At 44.1% G+C, this 26,094-nt stretch overlaps 1 protein-coding gene across 1 annotated transcript in view; it reads left to right on the forward strand.

The window, feature by feature from the left end:
- The window catches only part of IL12RB2 (interleukin 12 receptor subunit beta 2), a 63,682-nt gene that overhangs the window by 31,601 nt on the left and 5,987 nt on the right, over positions 1-26,094 (forward strand). The window contains exons 9-14 of the mRNA XM_058540318.1: positions 3,867-4,086; positions 12,176-12,376; positions 15,989-16,087; positions 16,178-16,336; positions 20,784-20,921; positions 23,692-23,782. Coding sequence (XP_058396301.1) covers positions 3,867-4,086; positions 12,176-12,376; positions 15,989-16,087; positions 16,178-16,336; positions 20,784-20,921; positions 23,692-23,782 — 908 coding nt within the window. The remainder of the gene's footprint in view (positions 1-3,866; positions 4,087-12,175; positions 12,377-15,988; positions 16,088-16,177; positions 16,337-20,783; positions 20,922-23,691; positions 23,783-26,094) is intronic.

A 26,094-nucleotide genomic window follows, 5' to 3' on the forward strand; every position in this document is an offset into this window, starting at 1 on the left:
TCAGACGCGTTCGGGACGGCGTCTTCCTCTCACACATCCACCAGGGGGCGCACTGAAATCTCATGTTACTTTTCTGCGGGGACCCCTTGAGTCAGTTTCTTAACCTGCCCAAGCTTCAGCACCCTCATCAGAATGGGGAGCTGTAAGCACTAAATGTGACAATAGATGCAAAGCTCCTGACTCATGATATGGCCCAATAAATGATAGTTTCTCCCTTATCACCCACCCCGTAAAAATAAGTTCGTCTGGAAAGATCCAGCTGGCTCCTCAAGTCGAAGTTCTTCTGCCTTCACAGCTTGTCTTCTTGTGACTCAGGGCCTGTTGGCTCTGGAAAAAAAGAATGCTGGATCTCCACCCTCCCCAGATTGCTGACCTCATGTCATTGCTCCACGTCAGAATGTACCACAACCCCACGGTTAGAGAAGCTGCTTTGCAACTTTGGGCCAGAAGGGTCACTGGGGACTCCAGCTATGACACATGGTGCCCCAGGCTTACCAGTTCCTTGTCTCAGGCTTGCCAGTGGAGAGGTCGCTAGAAGTCAGGAGCCCTGGGTTCCACTCTCGGCTCCTCCATCCATCCCTGGAGTGGCCTTAAGCAAGTCGCTTCATGTCCGTGGGACTTGGTTTCCCTGTTGATAAAATGAAATGTTGAATCATTGCTAATCTGTAGAATCCCTTCCAGTTCTGTTGTTCTGTGATGATATTCCTTCCATCACAGCCAAGTGTAACCCAGGGGTGATGGATTACATACATTATTTGCACACTTTATGTTGCTATTATTTTTTTAACGAAACTAATTATACTGCTTTCAGTTGCTTTAGGAGACTATGTGCCTAGCCGGATAAATACCTGTTTTTCTATTGGCTCATTGAATTTTTGTTCCATGGACCATGTTGCACAAGTTAGGCCCATTTTCGAATTTGGTTAAGGAGACCGATTACCTGAGAGATGTTAACTTTTATGCCAAAACTTGAGCTTGATGCTTCATACAAGCCTAACTCACAGGATACCGTATTTATGTGTCTACCTCCCTCAACCCCACCCTCACCTTCTGTTTTGTGAGGTTTGGGGATTCAATCAGAGATGTAAAAGAAACTTTCCACTCCAAACAAATGGACTGAAGATATATTTTATTATATAGAGGAGAGTAAAGGCGATAGTCCACAAACAGATCTGAATAGGTCAAATAATAAGAGGGAAAAACACCAGCTCGATCAGAAAAGGAAACACCAGATTGGCTGAGATAGCAGCAGATTCGAATAGGTCATATAGTAAGAGGGAAAAACATCAGATCGATCGGAAAGGGAAACACCAAATCGACTGAAGGGAAATGACACAAATCAACTGGAAAGAGAAATACCAGGTTGACCAAAAAGAGAACACATCAGATTGGTTACTCACAACATCCACGCCCCACTGCCGGGGAGAGTCCCTTCAATTGACACGGCTGGGTGGGAATCCGATCATCAGGGACTCTCACCAGGCCTCGGTTTCCAGCAGTTTGTATAGCATCAGTAGTTTCCAGAGTAAACAGTTACAGAGTTTACAGAGCAAGCATTCAGTGTTCCCATGCACAAATGGTTACCAGTGGCGTACGTGCACTGAGCCTCCTGGCTATCGTCCCAGCCCGGCAGTTGTGTATGTGCATTGTTTTCCCTGGTTATCGTCCCAGCCCGGCACAGATGGCCAGTCTGCCCTGGGCTCTGATGCCCAAAGAACCTTGAAATGTTACAAATTGCAACTATCTCCATGGGAGAAAAGCCGGTTCCCAGGAAAAAGGCCACTTCCCACCACACAGAAAGCAGCTTTATATTTCTTTGTGTGCTGGTGGCTGTAGGTTAGTGGAACGGCCAAACATGGCTGTACTCATGTCAAGACACTTTCTCACTGATATTTTCATATTTTCAACTCTAAAATATGGGATATGGAGGTGAAATGCAAGGGTATGGGTCCAGCCCTTCATTACCCTCTGGGAACTGTCCCTCATCTTTCAGATCCATGCCTCTGTTTCCTAGATCTGTGATCTGCTGGATTTCCACAGCAGACACTAGGCAAGTTCATCGGACCCTGGATGACTTGCCATTCCCCCTTCGTTCAGCACTGTGCCGTAGGAGTGAATGAGATTCTGGAGGTGACTGTGAAGGATGACAAGAAGGAGGGAATGGAGGCTGGTTGGCAAGGTGTCTTCTCCAGTTAGGGCTCTGTTGTCAGGGTGAAACTGGAGACCTTTGGGTCCCTGGCAAGAATGGGGGGCTTTGTGAACCCAGTTAACTCTTGGGGAGAGCCTTGGGGGGGATGCATGGGGTGGGCATGGGGTAATAGACCTACCTCTGGACCCACAGAGGAGACAGACAGGGAAGGAGAGTGAGAGATAGCCGAGGGAGTGGTCTGCCATAGCCAGCTTTTGCTTTAATGTCTCCTGTTTTTCCTCCTATGACAAAAGGCGTGCTTATTAATAGCAGTTCAGAACACCACAATTTCAAAAGTACTCACTCATTTTCAGCCACACAACAGGCCTATGAGACCAGCTGTGATGGGCATGTGAAATGCTAACTTTCTTGGTTCTTGCCAGGACACAAAGCCGTCTTCTAGGGCAAGGCCGAATGTGCTCCCGACAGAGCCCTCAGAACGTGGCGTTCACCTGGTGCACTGAGCACGGTGTAAGATCCGTCTGGGGCCTTGTAGACTGGGGAGGGCACCTAGGCCGGGACCTGCATTACTCCAGCTCCCAGAACCGGCAATATCAAAAGCTGGATGTTCACAGATTGATTTACAGGGAGACGTGCAGCTGTCGGGCCCCCAGAAGGCCTGAGTCAGCAGACAGAAACATTCCCGCTCGGTATGCTGATTATTTCGGAAGGGAAATTATAATCAGAAGGCCAGTTTATTACCTTAAAGTGAAAAATGCAAGTTTTAACTGAACCAGATGGTCATGTTAGTCCAGCTTCTCCTGACAGATAAACTACGTAGGAAACCAAATTATTAGAAGATTGCTTAGGGAGTAGGGAATCAGAGAAAGGGGCACTTGCCAAACCCAAAGGGTGTCTTTCAGCCGCATGAGGCTACTCGGGACCCCAAGGAAGGAGCAGCCTTGCCAAGAAGACTATAATGCTCCGGTCTGGTGAGCTAAGCCTCCCCCTCAGTGTGAGGCGTGGACGGGCACAGCCAGTGCTGGCCTTGGCAGCGCTCCCTCCCCGTTGCTTCTGTTTCCCATGGTCCTTATCCAAACTGGGTTACAAGACAAGTAATTCGTTTTCTGCTTACTTTCTGGGATTACTCCCAAATGATCTCAGTTGGAATTTTTGCAGTTCCAAACCCCGTTAGTCACACGTTTATCAAGTCTTCATTTCTAGCACAGACAGCTAATCCAACTCACTAAGTGTGAATTTTACTAGTTCAGCTCTTGAAAATCTTGTTTGTGATTTTGTGGGCAGCTTTGCACTTTCTATACACAAAGTTATACGTGTGTGTGTGTGTGAGTGTTTCACAAACTTAGAAATGGCGCTTCAGAGGGGCTGAGTGCCTCGCCCCAGGTGGAGCTGGACCACAAAGCCAGATCTTCTGGGTTCAGATCCCACTCTTGTTCCATTCGATGGAACCAAGTTTTCTTCTGTTAGGAAGTTTCATTTTGAAGCAAGAAAAGAAATGTTTTTGAGAATTAGCTTTAAAAAATGTTCACTGACTTTTTTTTCCCAACTGGTGGGGGTGGGCAGAGGCATAAAAGTGTGCAGTGGAGGAGATGAGAAGACGTAAGTAAAAAGGTCACTCAGGTGTGGCCTCCTGCTGCGCGGGGCCGTGAGGTCCAGGCGCAGAGCATCCAGTGACCTTCCTTGAGAGCACACAGTAAGTGGACGTGTTTTGTTGCAGAATCTGAGTGTATCAGAGGCAAGAGGAAAAATCCTCCACTATCGGGTGACCTTGCAGGAGGTGGAAGGGGCGACAGCCACACTACAGAACATCACAGAACACACCTCCTGGACCTGGGTCATTCCCAGAACTGGGAACTGGGCAGTGGCTGTGTCTGCAGCGAACTCAAAAGGCAGCTCTCTGCCCACTCATGTTAATATATCGGACCTGTGTGGGGCAGGTAAGTACCAACTTTTCCGTAATATTGCCTGTGGGAACTGTGTCTTACTCATCCCCCCTTACTGAGCCCGCAGGCTCAGCCCAGGGCCTGGCAGGAGTAGCACAGGCATTTAGACTTTGGAGTCAACAGCCTTCAGAGGCTGTCTTCTCCACTCAGCCTGTGAGTGGCCTTGGACCTTGGACAAGTGAACCTTTAAGCTTCAGTTTCCTCCTCTCTAAAGTAGGGATTGTATTACTTGCTTTGCAGGTCAACGTGCGATTAAATACAGAGACTAATACATAGCAGGTGCTGAATAAATGTTAGTTAGGAAATATGAGTTACATTAAACTAAACACTAATAGCTGGCTAACTTTTCCAGAAGCGAGAATAATATGTGTTTTCAAGTTCTAGAAAAAACATTTTATACCTACAATCAAAACGTATTTTAAAACCAATAGCATTAAAATGAAATTCTGGCTGTAATGAAATTATAGTAAAATTTTTATACTACAACTCTTTATTACACAAATTTAGATCTGTAGACAATTATCTACATTGAAAACCTCCCAACTAGCCATATGTATTTTATAGTTGCATCCTCTGAGAACTAACTTCTCAGGATAAAAACCCATGATTAGTCAAGAAAATGGATATTAATGCTGTTTCTCAAGATCTGAATTATAAAAGGATTCCATGTCAAGATCATTGGCCTTTTTCCAAAAATGCCTCATAGAATAAAACTGTAATTAGATTCTTCCTTAAAATTCAGTGTAACAACTTTATCTACATGTGAGTCCAGCAGTCATCATTTTGAAGAAGCTTCTACCAAAACATGATTATTTTTATACACTGTTAAATCTCAGTTATATATCTTTTCAACCATATAGCTATAAACACAGAGATAATAGAGTAGATGAAAATAACTAGAAGAAAATACAAGTAAATATTGATATAACCTTGGGTTGGTATGTGAGTTAGGAATTGCTCTTAGGAATAAGGGTTGCTCTTACCAGAGGCCTGACTACAGTGACTTATTTATTCTCTCACGTACAAGAAGTTTAGGGGTAGACAGCTCAGGGCTGGTGTGACAGCTTCGTGACATCATTGGGACTCCAGGATCCTTCTCTCTGTTCCCTCTGCCAAGTTGGCTTCCATCCTCAAGATGGCAACGGTCCAAGGTGGCTGCAGGAGCTCCAGCAATTCCCTTCTAGGTGGCAGAAAAGAAGAAGGAAGGGAGAAGGGCTCACCCCTCACTCTTGAGGAGCTTTGCCCCAGGTGCACAACACACCTACAGTCATTGAGTCTAGCTGGTCACCTGGCCACACCCAGCTGCTCAGAAAGAGATTTCAGGCGGCAGTGTTCCCTTGCTGAGGAAGATGAGGAGGGGGGATTTGGTAGGCTTCTGGTAATCTCTGCCTCCTGTGGGGCAGGTGCCTAAGGCGGAAACCTGAAGGAAAAGATAGATTAATGATGGGAAAAAAAGCTTAAACTTTATGCATAGAAAAAAAATTTTTTAAACACCATAAATAAAGCTTTAATATTTAAATAGCAATTTAAGAAAAAGTATGTATCACGTTTTTGACAAAAAGAAGATTGATTATCTATCTAACTTTTTCAAGTAAATAAGAGATCAGGGGATATGAACTGGCAACTCAAAAAATAAATATAAGAGAAACAAGAAAGATATGATAATATGTTCAGCCTGACTAGCAATCAATGAGATGCAAATTTTGAAAAAACATGAGATATTAAATGGGACTAAGGAAGAGTAAGAAGAATTAGTGTAACCCACGTCAGTGAGAGTGTGAGGAAAAGATACTCTTGTACACTGCCGTGGGTGTGCAAATTGGCACAACTTCCTGAGGACCAATTTGGCAATTCATAACAAACTTTCAATGTGAACGTACCTTTTGACCAAGAAATTTTACCATTAGAAATGTATCCTCAGCAAACAATAGGATAAGAGCTTAAAATGTAAGCACAACGATGTTTGTTGAAACAGTTTTTGTAATAGTAAAACACCACCCACAGCCTAAACATGTGATCCTGGAGGATGGACTGGTTAAGTATATGATGGCCCTCACCCACCTAAATCCCACACCAGCATTAGCGTGATGCTGTCGCCATGCTTTTACCGACATGGACAGATGCACATAATAAGTGAAAAAGCAGGCTTTCAAAAGTATACATGGGGGGCCGGCCCCGTGGCTTGGCGGTTGGGTGCGCGCACTCCGCTGCTGGCAGCCCGGGTTCGGATCCCGGGTGTGCACCGACGCACCACTTGTCCGGCCATGCTGAGGCCACGTGCCACATACAGCAACTAGAAGGATGTGCAACTATGACATACAACTATCTACTGGGGCTTTGGGGAGAAAAAGGGAAAAAAAAAAAAAAACCTTTAAGGAGACTGCGTTAGCAACCAAAGTTGAAGAAAAGAAATCAAATTGACTTTAAAAAAAAAAGTATACATGGGATGAGGTCATTTTAAACATACATTTACACAAATATCCATTTTAGCACAGTAAAAACATCTGGGAGAATGTACGTGGACCTGTTAACAGAGGTCATGTGTGCATCATGGATCACAGATGATTTTTCTTCCCTTTTGCTTTGTGTATTTTTAAAATTTTCTTCAATGGATAAGCACTACCAAGGTAATTTTTAAAGGGAATTCTGTGGGGGAAAATTGAAATCATACCACTGAGTAGTATCCTGCTCTTGTTAAAATGTAATATGTCCAAAGGCCTTACTTCTTCAAACCTCACAGCAGACAGGCCTTGAGGATATAAGCCTCATGAATTTTCTGGGCCCATTCCAGGCTCTTTATTTAGATTTGGTAACAGCTTCTCCAAATGACACATTCATTATTTTAGAATTGGCCTCTACTTTATTCATTCAACAGTAATTTACTGAGCATGTACTATATAAGGTGACTTTACTAGCAATAGGTAAAATGGACAGTCAAGGTCCTCCCGTTGTATGTTGTCAAGAGGGAGGGGCAGACATATAAACAGGTAAACTCTGTGCAGTGTGAGGTGTGAGACTAGTTGTATGCACGGGGAGCTCCAGGAACAGAGAGAAGCGAGGCGTGGGCTCGGAGAGGAGGCGGCATGTGAACACAGCATGGAGAGACGAGTTGGTGTTAAGCCAGGTGAAGGAGCGCAGGCGTGCGGGCGTGAGGGGTTATTTTAAAGTGAGATCTGAGTGGGCATCCAAGTTGAAAAGAAGAACTGGGGTGGGGGAGAGTTGAAGATAAAGGGGAGAAGGGATAATTAATGGAATGAAGCCCCTGGGGAGCTGGAAGATGATGGGATCCAGTGGCAAAAAGAGATCAGAGGAACACTTCCTCCTCTCAGAATGGAAAGCTGTTAAATAAGGATGAGGCTCAGTAAGGATGAATGTGCAGGGGAGGTAAGGTAGGCCATTGAAACAGTTCTCTAGAACTGAGCTGTAGCTAAGAGGGTCCTGGTCCTGGAACTCTTGGAATCTGAAGAGCCTATTGCCTCTCCTAAGAACACACTTGAACCATCCAATACACGTAATTGTGCGTCCCAGGGTGACCTGGAGGACACACTGGCAAATCACGTGGTCCCATCCTTGAGTGGTCTTGTCTCACACAAATTCGGAATGATCTGTAGGAATAGTGTACTGTGACTTTATGTCTCCCTCTCTTTCAATATATGTTCACACTACTTACATATATAGCTTTTCTTCTAGGAAGGGAAAAATAATGCCCCAACAGGCAGAGATATGTTGATTTTGGAAAGTAGGGACAACTTGATTGTAAAAGGCACCTGCCACAGTATTGCATATCAAGAAGCCCAAGAGTGATTTTGTTGGTTTATAATGAAAACTGAATGTATGCTAAACCCACCGGTCAACAAGTAAGAAGTATTTAATATTTCAGACTAGTTCCTGTGCTCAAGAATTCTAGAAACTACAGGAAGAGTCAGAAGCCAGTACAGTCATTCACAGAGGCACACACGATGTCAGAGACTGAGGCCCCAGGAGCTGGAGTAACTTAGCCAAGATCATACATCCTGTTAGTGGCAGAGCTGGGCTGAAAAATCCGGCCACCTGTCTCTTAGGTGGGCACTTTTTCCAAATACCTTATGAACTTCGTAACTCTTTTCAGAAGCTCTCAGTGAAAAGGGAGGTGGGAAGTTGAATGATTGAGGCTAAAGGAATAATTTTGGAAGGTGACAGAGAGCAGGTGAGCTGTTAGGAGAGTTCTGAGGAGAGAACGTGCCCTGGCAAACACTGTGGGGGAGGAAATCCAGGCTGGGCCCCGGCAAGTGTGGTGACTCAGAGGCCGGGCAACGCCAAGCTGATTGGCTTAGCAACGCCCCAGAAAGCAGTGGTTAGAAAAGCTCTTTGGCTGCTGTAGCCTATTATCTGCAAAGGGTCTTGTGAACAGTAGGTACTCAATAAATATTTACTGAATGAATACATTCCATTCTCAAAACAATCATAATCCCGGGGCATAGCCAGGACATCCAATGCCAGAGCAAATGAAGATAAAGGAGGTACTGCTGGGGAATTCCAGCTCCTGACAGGACAGCCAGTACACGGGTTCCCAGCTCTCACCACCAGGCTGGGCCCTGAGGATGCACAGGAGAGAGAGGGAGGGTGGCTGAGCACCTGTGCAGTGGGGAATCGTGATGAAGGGGCAGGGCTACGGTAGCACTTTCTGGGTGCACTCCTTTTTCCTGCCCGTATCGCCCTGATATGATCATTGCCTGGGCATTTCTACTATGGGGCAGGCACGTCTGGAGGGCCGGGCAGAGTAACCTCAAACACCTAACTAGGGCGAGGGAGCTTCAAGCAGAGTGCCTGTGAGCTAGCTGGCCCTTGAGATTTCTCCTGCACCCACCTCATGGGCCTGGCCACTACAAAAGAGAGACCCCCCCCCCCCATGAAGAGCAGTGCCAGCCATGAGGCACTGGTAGGTTCTGGAGGTGCCTCGTACACCTAATGGGAACCTGGGGACAGGTGCGGCTCAGGCTGCATCACTCCAGGCTGTCTGGCCTGAGCCTCCCCCCTGAAGAGCTCCTCCTCCCACCTAACCTTACCTGGAGAAGCAGGAGCCACAGCTCAGCTTTCACTCCCCCCACAGAAATATAAAGGCCACGGCTGCCCATCAGTCCAAAAAAACGTGATCCCAGAGGAGGAAATCGGGGGAAATCTGAGAGGCACAAGTTCTGGGGAAGAAAGGCAGCACATGAAACAACCTGTACTCTGGGAAATATAACTAATACAACAGAAAGCACCGAGTTTAAAATCCACATAAAGAGTACCCTGAGAAAGATCAGAGAGGATGCTAGAAACAGGAGTCAGAAAGAGAAGCCCCCAAAAAGATTCAGTATGGAAAGTTTGTTGAAATAAAGAACTCAGCCAATAGGTTGGATAGCAGAAAGGACTGAAGACTGAATGAGTGAGTGGAAGATTGGGTGAGAAACTCTCCAAAAGGCATCAAAAATGGGGAAAGAAGCTGAAAAATGAGAATACTTAAAACACTGAAAGAACAGAAAGAGAAGAAATGACAACCACTTAAACGGAGGCCCAGTAAGAGAAAAAAGTAAATGAAAGGGAAAAAAATACTTGAAAATATTTATCAAGTTTTATTTTATTTATTTACCGAATGTACCAGTCTGGTGCAGGATGCTGATATGGGGGAGGCTGTGGAGGGCGGGGGGCAGGGGAAATATGGGAAATCTCTGTACCTTCCACTCATTTTGCTGTGAACTTAAAACTGCTCTAAAAGTAAGTCTATTTTTAAAAAGTCTGCAAAAAAAAAAAAAAAAAGTAGTGCAGAATGATCAAGCAGGGTTGACCCCAAGAATAGAAAGACGGATCAATCTCAGAAAAATGTATCAATATAATTCATCACATTAATACTGAAAGAGAAAAAAAGGCATATGTTCTTGACAGATGTAGAAAAGTATTTACTAAAAAAAAGTTTTTAGTAAATAAACAGTATTTTATAAAAATAAAACCTATTTGAAAACTATGAATGAAAGAAAACTTTTTAGTTTTTAAAGACTTTCTACCAAAAATATGCAGCAAATATCATCTTAATAAAGATAGATAGGCACATTCTCTTTAAAGTTAGCAACAAGATAAAAAAAGGAAATAAGAGATTTAATTTAAAGATTGGGAAGAGGAGACATTTTAAGTGTGCAGATAAAAGATTATTACATGGAAAATTCAACAAGGGCAACAGACAAATTATTTGAAATAATTAGACAGTTTAGCAGGTTTTCCAGAAATACGAATAACACATACAAATTAATAGTAGAAAAAGCGGTAGAAAATAAGATGCCATTTAAATAGCAAATTAAAAGTAGAAAATGTCTAGGAATCGACCTAACAAAGAATGCATGAAAACTTTAAGGAGGAATTTTTAAAGCTCCATTAAAAGATAAAAAAGGAGAGCTGAATAATTTCAATGAAACAGCATATTTACAAATGGAACAACTTAACATTGTAACAGCAGTAATTCTCCCTGAATTAAACTATAAATGTAACTTAATTCCAATAAAAAATACCAGCTGGAATTTTGGGAGACTCTGATAAACTGATTCTAAAAGCTATATGGAAGAATCAAGTTTCATGAATATCCACGAACACTTTAAAAAGAGAAGAGCAAAATGAGGAGAGGCCTTTACCAACCAGTCAGATGTCACAAAGCCTAGTAAGGTGAACAGTGTGTTTTGGGGAAGAGGCTGACCCAGACAAAGGCCCATGAATATATGGAACTTCATGTATGTTAGGGATGGAATCACATTTGGAAAAGTTGACTCATTGTGTGGAAAAAAATAATAAAATTTATTCTCTTAAAACAAAACAAAACAAACAAAACCTTTCAGCTAGATTTGGATTAAAAACCTATATGTGAAAGGTAAAACCAGAGGTCAACAGGAGAAAATGTATTGAGTATCTTTGTGGCCCAAGGATAGAAGAATTTCATAAATAAAACTAAAAATGTACAAACTATGCATTTACCTACATCAAAGTAAGTATTTATGTGCAACAAATGCATCATAAAGTTATCAGAGAATTGAAAGACTGGAGGAAGATATTTTTAGTGTTGAAAACTGACAAGTGATTAATATCTAGAATATAAAAGCTATTTCTGCAAATCAGACAGAAGACAGGAAACTGAACGGAAGAAATGAGTAAAGTATATGAACAGGCAGTTCACAGAAGGGGAAAATCAGATAGCTAGTAATATATGAAGAGAAGCTCAGCCTCATAAAAAATCAGAAAATGAAAATAAAAGCACAATTATATACCACTTTACATGTACCAGATTTGTAATAATTAGAAAGTCAGAAAATACCAAGCGTTAGTGGGGAAATGAGAGAACTCTCATGCTTTTCTCATTGGAGTGTCAACTGATTGGCTCTTTGAGAGATCAATCTGGCCATATTTAGTGAAATAATATGTGAATTTACTCTATAATCAAGCAATTCTGTGCATATATATCCAGAGACACTCTTGCACAGGTACACATGAGGACATGCAAGAGAATGTTCGTTGCATCCATGTTTATATTAGCAAAGAGTTGGAAGGAACCTCCTCCTTGTCACTTGGAGACTGGACCAAAAAAGGGTTGAGGCAGCAGTCTGAAGGAATGAACTGGATTTACATATAGCAGCAGGATGGATATATCCCAGACACATAATGTTGAGTGAAAAAAAAGTTAGAAAAAGCATTAGATTTACTCCCAAAATGTTTTGTGAAAATACAACACACAAGCTCAAAGCAACACTAATTTTCAATGGTACATATATGTCTAAATAAATGTTATGGGAGGTGGATTAGAAGGATGCATATTATATTCACCAGAGCAGGTGCCTTTGGGGACACAGAGATGGAAAGTGAAATGGAAGATGAAGGGGAAAATAATTCTACAAATAACACTACCCAGGGTCCCTGCACTGATGCCAGTTCTCCAAGATCTGAGCAGTAGGATGAACAAATCTGTGGACCTGAAAGTCCTTAAAAAGCAATTGGTTCTTCCTAAAACTTTGCTGGGGTGAGTTGTTTTTTTATATCTTGATCCACTCTGATTTAGTTTTTGTCCCTCCCTCTTTTCCCCATGAAGGGTTGCTGGCTCCTCGCCGGGTCTCTGCAAACTCAGAGGGCACGGACAACATTATGGTGACGTGGGAGCCTCCCAGCCAGGCTGCCCCTGTTGTCCAGGAGTACGTGGTGGAATGGGGGGAGCGCCATCCAGGGCGCGGCGTGCAGACCCCTCCAAACTGGCTGCGGAGTCCTCCCTCCAACATGTCTGCTCTGATTGCAGGTACTTAGATGTTCACCTTCCTTCTGGAGAGTTACTAGGTTTACATTTTTTGAGGAAATTGCACGTGGGAACCCAGAACCTGGCCTTCAGTTACAGGCGGCTGCGTGAGAAGAAAGACAGTGATGACCCAGAGTCATCAGGACAGTCATGAGGACTGCAGCCACAACTGACCCACTGACCACCTGAAAACGCTAGCTTTCATTAAGGAAGAGTCCTGTGCCTGGCACAGTGCTGGCTAAGATGAATGAATAATGGCCCCAAGCATGGCTGAGCGCTAAGTGGTAACCAGTCAGTGGGACGGGCACTCTACATTTGGTGGTTCATTTAGTTCTCAGAACAATCACATGCAGCAAGAGTTGTTGTACTCATTGTACAGGTGAGGAAACCAGGAGCTTTCATTCCCAAGTCTGCTATTTATTATTTGTGTGATGATAAGTCCAGAATTTTCTGTATGATAACTGGTGTCTCCAGTCCTCAAATCCAATTCTGTCAGTGGTTACAAACAAGTGATAGAAAGCATCTGAAAATACGTTAAAATGACTGGATAGAACTTAATGTCATTTTTAAGTATAAGTTCAGCACAGTGGTTAAAAGTGCTGGTTCTGCAGCCAGACTGTCTGGGTGTGAGTCCTGGCCTTATCACTTACTAGGCTGTGTGAGCTAGGGCAAATTGTTCTCCTGCTTCAAAACACTTGGTTAACTATGAGTTTGTATTGATGTTACATTCTGGAAATAAACACAAAAAATTAAGTAATTCATACTTATCATGAATTCAAAATGGCCCTCTCCAGTCAGTAAGAGGACTCATTGCCGTCGGATCCTCACCAGCCTTTTCCCAGCATCAGGTTGGGGCAGAGTGGGATGTTTTGGGGGGGGCCAGAACACAAGCCAGCTCCTGGGTTTTAGGTTGGCGGGACCCAGGCTACGGTCATCAGTCCTGTCCTGTCTGAGTGAAAATGGTTCTGACATAAGAGCCATTCCTTTTACAGATATGTAGACATCAGGGTGCGTAGAAAAGCTGCCCTGATGCCCAGACCACTTGCGGCCCCTCTTCTGCATGCTCCCATCTCACTTCTTCTGGGATGACTCCTCGTTACTCACCATTGACTGTTGGCCTTCTCCCACACGTAATAGGGGAAATTAGCTTTCTGCAGATAACTCACCTAAGAGATGGTTTATAAAGGTGGAAACAGAGCCTTCGCCCAAGGGTGCCAGGTGTATATGTATGCATGTAGGTAGTGGGAAACGAGCCAGGAAGTTGGGGCCAGATTGTAGAAAGGAAGTGAAAATCTTAGGAGCGTGGGCTGCATCCACTGGGCAGCAGGGCTAAGGCATTTTGGGGGTGGGGAGCAGACATGATTAGGGGGTTGTTTGTAAAAGAATTAGCCAGTAAAACAAGAGTCCTTAAGGTCAGAACCAGGGAACAAGCTTGCTAGGACTCTGCTCTTTATGAGAAGGGAAATGTCAGCATAGTGATGGAGCCACATTTTCTTCCCTCCTCCACTGGGGGTGGAGGAAGAAGCCCACAGCTTCTGATGCAGCAGTTCCCAAGGCCTCTGCCCTGAAATCCCATTTTGCATGGCAAAATGCAATGAAACCATCTGCCCGACGAGCTCATCTGGAACTCCCACACCTCCACGTGGCTCCACAGTGGTTGGTCGGCCCCTTCCACAACTAGAGGCGGAACAGCCAGGCACAAGCCTCTCCCAAATGAAATGTGATTTCATATTCCATGTTGCCCTTTGGGCTTCTGGGTCTGGATGCCACCCACGAAGAATCTTGAGATTACTGAACTAAGCTGACTGCATCCTTTTCTCCATTTTACTTGGTTCATGAATACGAATCAGAACTCACCCATGGCATGAAGTTGCACATCTGAGCTTTATATACTTACCTACTTGCTGGAATATTTAAGGCACAATGGATTTTCATACAAAACACGTACAATTGGGGCTGGCCCAGTGGCATAGTGCTTAAGTTCACTCACTCTGCTTCGGCGGCCCAGGGTTTGTGGGTTTGGATCCCAGGCGTGGACCTACACACCACTCATCAAGCCATGCTGTGGCAGTGTCCCATGTACAAAACAGAGGAAGGTTGGCATAGATGTTAGCTCAGCGAGAATCTTCGTCTAGCAAAAAGAGGAAGATTGGCAACAGATGTTAGCTCAGGGCCAATCTTCCTCACCAAAAAAAAACCCCACATATTACTTAGTAAATTATTCTGTGATGAAAATTCCTCTTCCCCCAAAAAAAATATTAAACCCTAATCAATTGTCAGTATAGGAGACCAGACCTACCTATGGCAGGACATTAAACAATATGGGAGCTAGTCCTTACTCTGACCACGTGATACTATAGTTACCTAGTAGGGATTATCTCTCTTTTTCCTTTAAATTTTCTTTGGGAATTTAAAGATATGTCATGGGCAGTATCCTATGTGAGGGGCCTTTTCTTTAGAGGAAGTAGAAATCTGAGATTCTTGGAAATAAGGAGTTTTGGCAAGGAAGAGTGACTTGCCAATATAGATCTTCCTTGACCTACCATGGCGTTACATCCCAATAAACCCATCATTAAGTGGAAAATATCGTAAGTCAAAAATGCGTTTAATACACCTAAGCTACTGAACATCATAGCTCAGCCTAGCTTACCTTAAACGTGCTCAGAACACTTACATTAGCCTACAGTTGGGCAAAGTCTATTTTATAATAGGGTGTTGAATATCTCATGTAATTGAATACTGTCCTGAAAGTGAAAAGGAGAATGGCTGTATGGGTACAGAATAGGTCTAAGTGTGTTGGTTGTTCACCCTCGTGTTCGAGTGGCTGACTGGGAGCTGCGGGCCTGCCCCTGCCCAGCATCATGAGAGAGGATCACACCGCATACCGCTAGCCCCAGAAAAGATCACAATTCGAAGTACGATTTCTACTGAATGCATGTTGCTTTCACACTGTGGTAAAGTCGAAAAATCATTGATGGAACCATCATAAATTGATGGTTCATGTAAACTTCATGACTGACAGAAAATTGCAGTGTGGCACTTCAAGAGCTAGGAAGGAGTATTAACATTCCCAGGTATCTTCCGAATCTTCCAGGCTGTGAAGCAATCGAGATCTACCTGTGGGAGAAGTGAGGGGAAGGAGGGGTAGAACGAGAGTTGGAGTGTCCTCCAGCACTGCCCTGTCAGATCCTGATAAGCATCTATGCAATTAGAAGAGCCTTTCAGGTTCTATGCCTGCAAAACACCAGCCTCGTTTTTCTGTAAACAGCACATAATTTATTTGTAGAAGTCAAGGTTTTTTCTTGTAGGTGAGTTTTGTTTCAAAAGCAGTCTGTGCGGTTCTATTTAAATCCTTGTTGGAACTGGAATGGCTTTTGTCTCCTTAATCACGATGACTCTGGACAGAAACTCAAGTTTGTTTCTTAGTTCACCACGAGGTGAACCTGGGATGACGTAGTCATCCTTTACCCTCAGTCCAGACTGTACCGGAACCATCTTCAAACGAAGACAAGGCAAGAAATGCCTTGAATGCACCTGCACCAGACAGGAAAATGGCTCCCTTTAGTGACTCACATGGGATGCCACTCCTGTTACACGAACTCCCTTATCTTGCAGAGAACATAAAGCCCTACACCTGTTATGAAATCCAAGTGCATGCGCTGTCAGCGGACCAGCGAGGCTGTGGCTCCACCCGAGGCAACTCTAAGCACAAAGGTGAGTCTTGCGACCTTTGGTCAAATTTTGCTGTAGTTCTATGATTTGGGTTTGGAGGGTGACGAAAGTCTGCTGTGCTCTACGTTACAGCCCCACTGAGTGGCCCCCACATTAATGCCATCGCGGAGGAAAAGGGCAGCATTTTAATTTCATGGGACGAAATTCCAGCCCAGGAGCAAATGGGCTGCATCCTCCATTACAGGATATACTGGAAGGAACGGGACTCCGATTCCCAGCCTCGACTTTGCGGTACGTGTGGGAAACAACTGCAGGGGACTTTCTCGTTCAGATGTCGGAGAACACGAGCCTGTGCGTGTGCATACAGACACGAAGTGCTGCTCCTTCGTAGGTGCTTAATATTTGTGAAATTAATTGAATGAAGGAAAAGAAATCTACACACACACACACACACACACACACACAGTTACTGAATACATGTTATGTCCAAGCAAATTGAAGAAATGAAGAAAATGGACTAGGCTCTCAAGGAGCTCACTCATATGGAGAGAGAGCATTTCATAAAGCAATAAAGGTACTTCGGTACTATCATGTAGACCCTGGGGGGCTCAAGGAATGTGTCTGGAGAACTTTGGAATCCCCACATTGGCAAATACCATCATAGCATATGATTTTCTCCTTAAATGGATAACATATAATACAATTTAAGTAACTCCTGATGACCTATAATTATTTTATAACTATAAGACTAAAGCAATTAAAATAAATTCTGGCTGGAGGATTATCTCAAATGATTTCACGGATCACTTATTCACATAGCAGCTCTAAGTCATTTGCCAGATTTGATGTTCTAATTTTTTATTTATTCAGAATTTTATTTTTATTTTTTCCAGCTTGACTGTCTCCTTATTTCATAGGCAGCTGGCTTTCCTTCCAGAGAATTTATCATAAAGAAGCCACATTTTTATTCCTGCACGAAAGCTAGTAGGTCCAGGAAGAATAGCAAAGCCACCGTGAGATGTGGGGGCCCAAGCTGCTGGCAGGAGTGAGGTCTACCTGGGAAGCTTTAGGAGCTGGTCTTCTCTCTTGACCTTAGGAGATTGGCAATGTTGCTTTTCTGGAAGTTATGACTTTTGAAGCTAGTTAATTTCTTGTTATATAAATAATACTTGCACAGAAAGATATAAAATGGACATTATCCCTTCCTCCACATGTAGGCTGTTAGCAGTTCTTCACGTGTTCTTCCAGAAAAAAACGTACTGCATATACAAGCCTATATTTGGGATGACCATCTGTATTTGGATCTGCCCTTGTTTCTGCCTCTCAGTAATACATACTGGGGATCTTTCTACATCAGTCTCTATGGATTTGCCTCACTGCTTTTCAACAGCTCTCTAGCATTCCCTTATAAGGCCTCACAATCATTCACTTAACTAACCCGCTGTTGGTAACAGACCATATCATTGAACAGAGCTGCTTCCCACTGGGCCTGTTAGGGTCAGTTCTGAAATGCGCCCCAAAAGGTGGTGAACCAGTTGACCTCTTCATAGGCCATTTGGAATTAATTCTTCATGTGGAATTTGCTCCCTCCCAAATTTTCATTTCGGCAGAGTTTAAACAGAGATTCCTATTTACAACCAGAAAGATCAACATCGTCAGTTGGTTCTTAAAGCTGCTCTTGTAGATGTTGAAGAAAATACCCACCTTATTTTGCCACAAATCTGATGAATCTAAAGTCTATAAAAGCGTATTTTAAAATAAAAGGGGAGGAGGCACAGATTCAATCAGTTTAGATTAAATTTCCCTTTTATTCAGTAAGCACTTCTTGATGAATAAGACCCGCTCCCTATCTTCCTCAAGCTCCCAGTCTACTGAGGGAGATGGAAGGTGCAGGGAAGTGATGCAGCTGCTGTAATCAAGGACTGACAACTGCTGATCGCATTTGGCAACCAGAAATCACAGTGGATTCACAAGTGTGGCTGCTAGAGAGCAGCAGAGGGCGGTAGGTGGCGGAGGAGGGAGAGAGACACCAGGTGAGAGGCACCACAACAGCAAGAGGAGGATGGCGTCCGAGGAGGAAGGGCCGTCTTCCAGCCCAGGCAGAGTGCAGGAGGAGCGCTCGGCCCTGCCTGGGCAGGAGAAGGGAGGGCAGACCTGGGCTGGGGCCCGGGTGTCTGCATCTTGGTACGTTCCACAGGTGATTCTGGTGCACAGCCAATGGCGAGTGCACTTCTCTACTGGCGTACACATTACACTTTGTTACTACTTGGCAGTTTTTGCCAACAGACTCAGCATCATGAGAGCAGAAGCCATGGCAATTTGCTCACCATTGTCTCCCCTGTACCTACAATACACCCAGGCACACAGTCGGTGCTTAGTGAAAACAGTATTTGTGGAATAACAAATGGGTGAATACTGCCCTACACTTTGTTAAACCAATGTAGACTGTTAGGTAAAAACTAATTTCCAGAGGGCCGGCCCGGTGGCACAGCGGTTAAGTGCGCGCGCTCCGCTGCGGCGGCCTGGGGTTTGCAGGTTCGGATCCCGGGTGCGCACCAATGCACCGCTTGCTAAGCCGTGCTGTGGCGGCGTCATATAAAGTAGAGGAGGATGAGCACGGATGTCAGCCCAAGGCCAATCTTCCTCAAGGAAAAAAGGGGAGGACTGGCATCAAATGTTAGCTCAGGGTAGTCCTCCTCACAAAAAAAAAAATTAATTAAAAAAATAAAATAAAAATAAAAAACTAATTTCCAGTAACAATGCAGCTCTTCTGCCTGCTGCCACTTGACCTTCTTACCTGCAGCCTTTCAGATGAATGGCGACCATCACATCTTCCTAAGCTAGTGCCTTTGTCATTTAATCACCCTGAGTTTAAAGTTTCAGACTCTATGGACTGAATGGCTCTCTTTCTGCGGAGATCACGGCCCCACCGAGGCAGCAGAACAAGTATTTCCTGCGTGACTTCTTGCCTTCTTTCTCCCATTACTCAACTCAACCTGTTTGCCAGCCAAACTGCTGACGCCTCACCCTCCTCACTGCTCCCCCCGAGAGGTTCTAGTTTTATTCTTCAGATATACATGTGTTTGTGTGTGTATCAACTTTTTCGGCCCAACAAACCACACACATCCCTTCCCTTCTGTTCCAACATTTCATTCGCTCCCAGAGCTGAGATGCCCTTATACAGTCAGACAGTTGCTGATGCTTTGCTGCAGGACATGAGCAGAAGGTCTCTCCAAAATTAAGTTTTTAATCCTCTGCCTTAGGAGCAAGGAAAGAGATTTTTCAGTTCAATCATCTAGCTGAAGTCTGTGCAAGCAATTTCATCAGGTTAGAAGCGGCTTGGGAATTTTCCACAGGGTACTTTTTCTCAACAGGATGTAAAATACAGCAATTGCTCTGCTAGTCACAGCTGTTAAATGATCTGCTCAGGCCTCAGCCCCTGTGGGCAGAGTGGACGGGTCCATCTTGCTGCTCACCCATACTAAGCAGGGTGGGGAGCGTGAGGTTCTGTTTTCCCCACTAGATGGTAAACTCTTGGAGGCAGATTCTATGCCTTTGTATACTTGGTGCCTTTTCCAGAGCAGACAATAAATATTTGTGACTGTTGAAAGACATTCCGCAGACAGGAGATCGTGGACTTGCCCTGGGGATTGTGTGGAGGCACGGAGTGCTGAGTCCTGGGTTCCCGCATGATCCCAGCGCAGGCGTGCGTCTGCGGAGCAGGCTGGCAGGACTTTACAGGCCTTCCCAGCTTTTGCGAGGCCACTCCGAACCTCACACCCAGCAGACAGCTGGAGGAGCTGGCCTGTTTACTGAAGGCTGCTGACGCTCATGTTTCTTGGAGGAGAAGAACAGCCTCAGTGCGTTGCTCAAAACCCAGAATCTTCCCTGCCGAGGCGCTGGGGGCACAGGGACTGATCATCTAGGCTTAAACTGCCACATTAATCCAATCTAAGTACCATTGCTCTCGTTTTTAGATTTTTTGTCAAATGGAAGCAGGTCATCATATTAAGGCCAGTGAGCCCAGCACCCAGAGCCTACAAAAAAAGTGGAAAGTCAACATTACTAAACGTTACTTAAATTCTTATTTCATTAATTGCTAAACTTAGGATTCTTAAAAATTCCACTGAAAACGATTTGTACATTTAATTTCCTCCCCGAGAGTTCTCAAATATACCTGATAAATGCTGGAAACAGTATAGTCATAGGAAATAAAGGGAGTTACTACAGGTAAATAATTTCAAAAGCAAAGTGATACAATTCTTTGAAAAGATTTTACCTCAGGGGCCAGCCTGGTGGCATAGTGGTTAGGCTCGTGCACTCTGCTTTGGTGGCCTGGGGTTCACAGGTTCAGATCCCAGGCACAGATCTACGTACCACTCACCAAGCCATGCTGTGGCGGTGACCTACATAAAAAAATGGAGGAAGATGGGCACAGATGTTAGCTCAGGGCCAATCTTCCTCAGCCAAAAATAATAATAATTAATTAATTAATTAAAGAAAAAATTTCACCTCAGAAAAAATATTTAATTCTTTTGATATGCTGTGAAGTGGGGCCTCCATAAATGACGGTGTCTAGGGCCTATTAAAGTATTAAGTACTAATGAATCAGGACTATTTTAAAACAGCAATGTGCTTTTCTCTTTCAAATTAAATGAAGCATTGACAAAAAAACAATGAGTAAAAGCCACAGTCAAATATTTTCATTAATATGTGCCTGTCTTCATCTTCCTCTCAGAAATTCCCTATAGGGTTTCCCCAAATTCCCATCCCATAGACAGCCTGCGGCCCAGAGTGACATACATCCTGTGGATGACAGCTCTGACAGCTGCTGGCGAAAGCCCCCGAGGAAATGAGAGGGAATTTTGTCTGCAAGGTAAGAAATGACTTTAAGGATGGCGAGTCCACCCTGGAGTGGGTGTACACTCCCAGTACATTTGACGTAGAGATTATCTTTAATTCACTCATTACTTCCTTGCTGCTACACCTTTATGCTTGCTGTTTCCGCTAACTGGAGTGCCCTACCACTTCACTGTCTGCTTGGAGACAGTGTCTACCCGTTTTTCAAAACTCACCATAGTTTTGTTTCCTCCTCCAGGAAGCCTTCCCAACGGCATCTCCATATTTCCTTCATAATGCACATTTGACCTGTGTTCAAAACTCTACATCCAGTAGGCAGGGACTGGCGTCTGTTTATCTCCGTCTTCAAGGTCTAGAATGGTGCCCAGCACATAGGACCCGTTCACTCAATATCTGTTCAATGAACGAGGAGAATAATCTCAACAATAACAAGAGCAGCTCTTGCATATCAGATAGTTGTTTTGCACCAGCCATTGTGTTAAGCACTTTGTGTACTCTATTAGTTTGCTAGGGCTCCTGGAACACAGGACCACAAACTCAGTGGCTTAACAACAGAAACTGATTTCCTCACAGCTCTGGAGGCTGGGAGTCCGAGGTCCAGATGTCAGCAGAGTTGGCTTCCGAGGGCTGTGAGAGAACCTGTCCCACGCCCCTCACCTTGTGTCCGGTGGCAATCTTGGGCGTTCCTTGGCTTGTAGATCTTTGCCTTCATCTTCACATGGAGCTTTCCCCGTGTGTGTCTGTGTATTTAAATGTCCCCTTTTTATAAGGACACCAGTCATTGTGGATTAGGGGCCACCCTCCTCCAGTCTGACCTCGTCTTAACTAATCACATCTGCAATGACCCTATTTCCAAATAAGGGCACTTTCTGAGGTATTGCAGGTTAGAACTTCCAACATCTGAATTTGTGGGGTGGGAGGACACAATTCAGCCCATATAGCACATCCTTTTTACTCATTTAACTCTGACCGCAACCATGGAAAGTGGCTGCCTCACGTGATTGTCCCTTGCCACACTACCAGGCACTCAACATGAAATGAATCAAGGAATGAGGGATTAGGGTGCCTTTTTACAAGTGTAAGGTACAAAAAGTGTACCCAAGGTCATAGAGGTGGTGAATGGCAGAACTACACGTCAAACTCAGATCTGAGTTACTTAAGGTAGAGTCTATGAAGAAGTGACCCAGCTAGCCTGAGCTGCCAGCAGCTAAGTTACGCTGTTCTCTCTGGCAGCGCTAGTTTGCATCTGCTCCAAGCATAAAACAAGCTGTTCTTGCTTTGTGACATGGAGTGTCAAGTTGACCATTTGGGCCTCTGTGTTCTGTGCCAGGTGTGTCTCCACAGGGAAAACTGACAAGCCCTCTTCTCATCTCCCAGAAAGTTAACTTGTCAGCAGTCAATTGGATTAAGGACTCAGTGTCTTTCGACTTCTGGTACTCCAGACTTGTCCCATCTGCCAGGAAGGCAGGCAGATGCTGAAGAAATGTCACATTGTGCCGACTGTGCGGGGTGGTGACAAGGCGCTAACTCCCCTGTTCAGCCCTGGTGACACACCTCTCATGGGGGCTAGCAGATCTCTGGCCTCTAGTCCCCCCTGCTCACCTCCCTCCCAGCCTGTCCTTCACTCTCTCAAAGAAGAATCTTTCTGTAAGATCCCCAGTGCTGACATTCCACCTCCTGTGACCACCCAGCAGTGGTCCCCCAGGGGCCTTCAAGCTCGAATCCGTACTTTGTTACCAGGGCTCCCTGACCTGGTCCTGTTCACCCATCTAGCTGTGTCCTCTGCTGCAGCCTCATCACTCGTGCTTGAAAGCAGGCCCAGACTCCCTGCAGTTGCTGGAAAGCTCTGTGCTGTCTCCTCCTTCCATGCCCTTGCAGAGTTCTGTCTGGTCTGCGCTTCCCTAACCTGTCTACTTAGCCGACTCCTATCCATCCTTCAACCCTAAACTTGCAACACTGCGCCTCTTGGGAAAGCTTCCTGAGCTGCTCATGAGGCCGTTTCCCATGCTGTTCTCTGCTCCACTGCCTTGCACATGCCCATGTTTATGTATATCCCATGGCGTTGTGGTTTACTGTTTACATGTTTACAAATCTGTCTCCTGGACGAAAGTCATGACTTCTTAAGACAGCAGAGCCCACGTCCTATTCATCTTTGTATCCTAGCACCGAAGAGGGCCTGGTATTGGTCAATACGCAATAAGTGTTGGATGAATTAATGAATAATTCTGACATGTAGCAAAATGCAGTAGTTCTTTTCATAGGAATGAATTGGAACGATTTCAAAGACCCTAGTTAGATAGAGGGCTTATCCAATGGTTTGGTGAAATGAATGGCTACCATTTCTCGAGGGCCTCCTATGTTCAGATACATTGCCATGTGCTTTACATACACCACCTCTAACCTTCACAACAACCTGCAAGGCAGACGTCATCATTCACCTTCTATAGATCGAGAAGCTGAGGTCCACGATCACACGTCAGTGAGTGGCAGGGCCAGGACTAGAGTTCGGGGCTCCCAGTTCACAACCAGTGCTTTGTACAGCATGGCCGCTTTCCTTCTGCCCTTAGAGGAGGGAGCCTTGTGGGGCTGGAGCTCCTCCCTTAGAACCATAGAGATTGGCCCCCTTACCGCCCCCTCTCCCTGACTGAACGGACAGAAACGACTTGCCTTGTTCCTGAGCCCAGCTATGCAGGAACTGTGGGGAGGCCCGGACAGTTCACACAGCAGTTGGTATTTTGAAATGTTCCTTGACGATAACTCACTCACTGGGTTTGCTAACTTTTCAGGTAAAGCCAATTGGAGCGCATTTGTGGCACCGAGCATTTGCATTGCTGTCATCATGGTGGGCATTTTCTCAATGCGTTACTTCCGGCAAAAGTGAGTTGGTTACACCTGCCAATTTGGTAAATGTATTTTTTAAAATGATAATAACTGTTGCTGCTATGGATCAAAGAAATGGACATTCTCATATGTTGCTGGTGGCAGAATAAATTTATTCAGTTTTTTTTTGGTGGCAGTATGTTAACTTTTAAAAAATATTATACTTTTGGGGCCAGCCCGGTGGCACAGAGGTTCGTGCATTCCACTTCTGCTGCCCAGGGTTCTCGGGTTCGGATCCTGGGCGCAGACCTAAGCACCACTTGTCAAGCCATGCTGTGGCGGTGTCCCATATAAAGTAGAGGAAGATGGGCATGGATGTCAGCCCAGGGCCAGTCTTTCTCAGCAAAAAGAGGATTGGCAACAGATGTTAGCTCAGGGCTAATCTTCCTCACCAAAAAAAAAAAAAAAAAGAAAAGAAAAAAACTATTATACCTTTAACCTAGCAATTCCTACCTAGAAATTAATTCTAAGTATATCATAGGTGTATGCAGATATTTAGTCTCAGACATGTTCACTAAAGTATTGTTCATAAAAGGAAAACGATTTGAAACCTAAACGCCCAATGATATGGGATCACTTAACTAAATCACAATATATCTCATGCTATATAGCATATTATGCACCCGTTAAAGATGATGTGGAAGAAGATTAAATAGTATGAATATTTGGTATATTCTATTTTAAAAGCAGGTTGCAAAACAATATGTACCTTCATTTTTAAAAAATAGTGCATGACTCATGCATACATATGCAAAATAAATCAGTTAGCATTAAATTTGGTTGTATATAACATAAAAAGCCAAAATAACGTGACTTAAACAAGCTAACAGTTTCTGACCCAGGTGGAGGAAGTGAACTACTCAGGTAAAGAGCTGGTGCAGCAGCCGCACGGTCATCAGGGACCTTCCTGTTCCACCGTCCTGAGGTTGGCTTCCATCGTGAAGGTCACCTCGTGGTCCAACGGCTGCAGGAGCCATAGCCCTCTTGTGGGCGTTCTACAGCTACAGGGAGAAGAGAGGAGGGCGCCCACCCTTCCCTTTTCAGGCGACTTCATGTGAAGAAGTCACACATGACCCTTTTGGTTACATCTCATCAGCCAGAACTTGCTGAGGCAAGGGAGGCTTAAAATTGTGGTCTTTTAGCTGGTTCACTGTCGGCCCAATAAATCAGAGTCCTCTTCCTAAGGAAGAGGGGAAAGTGGGTATTGGGTGGCAATTAGTGCCCCAAGGATATACACCAAAATATTAGTGGTAGTTGTATCAGGGGATAAAATCATAGGTGACTTTAGTTCTTTCTATTTAACCGTATTTTCTAAAATTTCCTTAGTGAACATGCATTATTTTGTAGAGAGAGATTTTTTTAATGAGTCAGTTATTCAATACAAAGTTTTCTTCAGATGTGTAAAGTAAGAGAAGAGGTCAAAATAGAACTAGCTCAAAGTCATCCTACCGGCCACTGAACATGTCTGAAAGGCGAACATTTATTGAAGCTCCGTGTGTGATACTTCAAAGCAGAGCTCTCTTTAGGTAGACTTTGAACACGTTTAACTCAAAAAGAGTCAACTAGGATCAGATGCATCGTCTTCACAGAAAGAGTATCAGTTAGGGTGAAGGCTTCTGCTGAAAAAACAAAGGCCCCAAAATTTAGTGGCTTTAATAAAGTAGTTTATTTCTCTTCCATATAATAGTCCTGAGGGAAGTCTTCCAGGTTGGTTGGCAGCTCTGCTCCACACAGTCATTTAGGGACCCGGTTTTCTTCCACGTTTTTGGCCCACCATCCCTTGGGCACTGTCCTCATCTGCATGATCTATACGAGGTCACAGGGACCTCTGCTCACATTTCTTTGGAGAAAAACTGATCACATGGCCACATCTCTTGTTTCAAAGGGCTTAACACATCCTAGAAGCTTACCCTTCTTATTAAACATCAAAGCTTATTAAAGCCAAGTCTTAGAGATGTTTCATATTGGTCTTGAATTTTTTAAAAATAGTCAAAATATTTAAGTTGCATGCATTTATAAGAAATATTTGTAAGATTTTTTTCCTTTTCACATCATAAAAGTAATATAAACTCATTTTCAAATAGTTTAAAAAACCCAGAGATGTAAGAAGGAAAAAAAAAGACCCACATTTCCTCTGACCACCCAATACAATTACTATTAACAGTCTGGTTATTTCCCTATGGTGTTTTTTTCTTGGCATCTCTTTTCACATGGTTATGTTCAAGCTATTTATACCATTTGTACCCTGTTTTGTTCTAGTTTTTTTTTTTTTTACTATTTTAGCATAATAATTTCACCTGTCATTACAT

This window comes from Diceros bicornis, chromosome 4 (assembly GCF_020826845.1).
Source record: "Diceros bicornis minor isolate mBicDic1 chromosome 4, mDicBic1.mat.cur, whole genome shotgun sequence".
Lineage (NCBI taxonomy): Eukaryota > Metazoa > Chordata > Mammalia > Perissodactyla > Rhinocerotidae > Diceros > Diceros bicornis.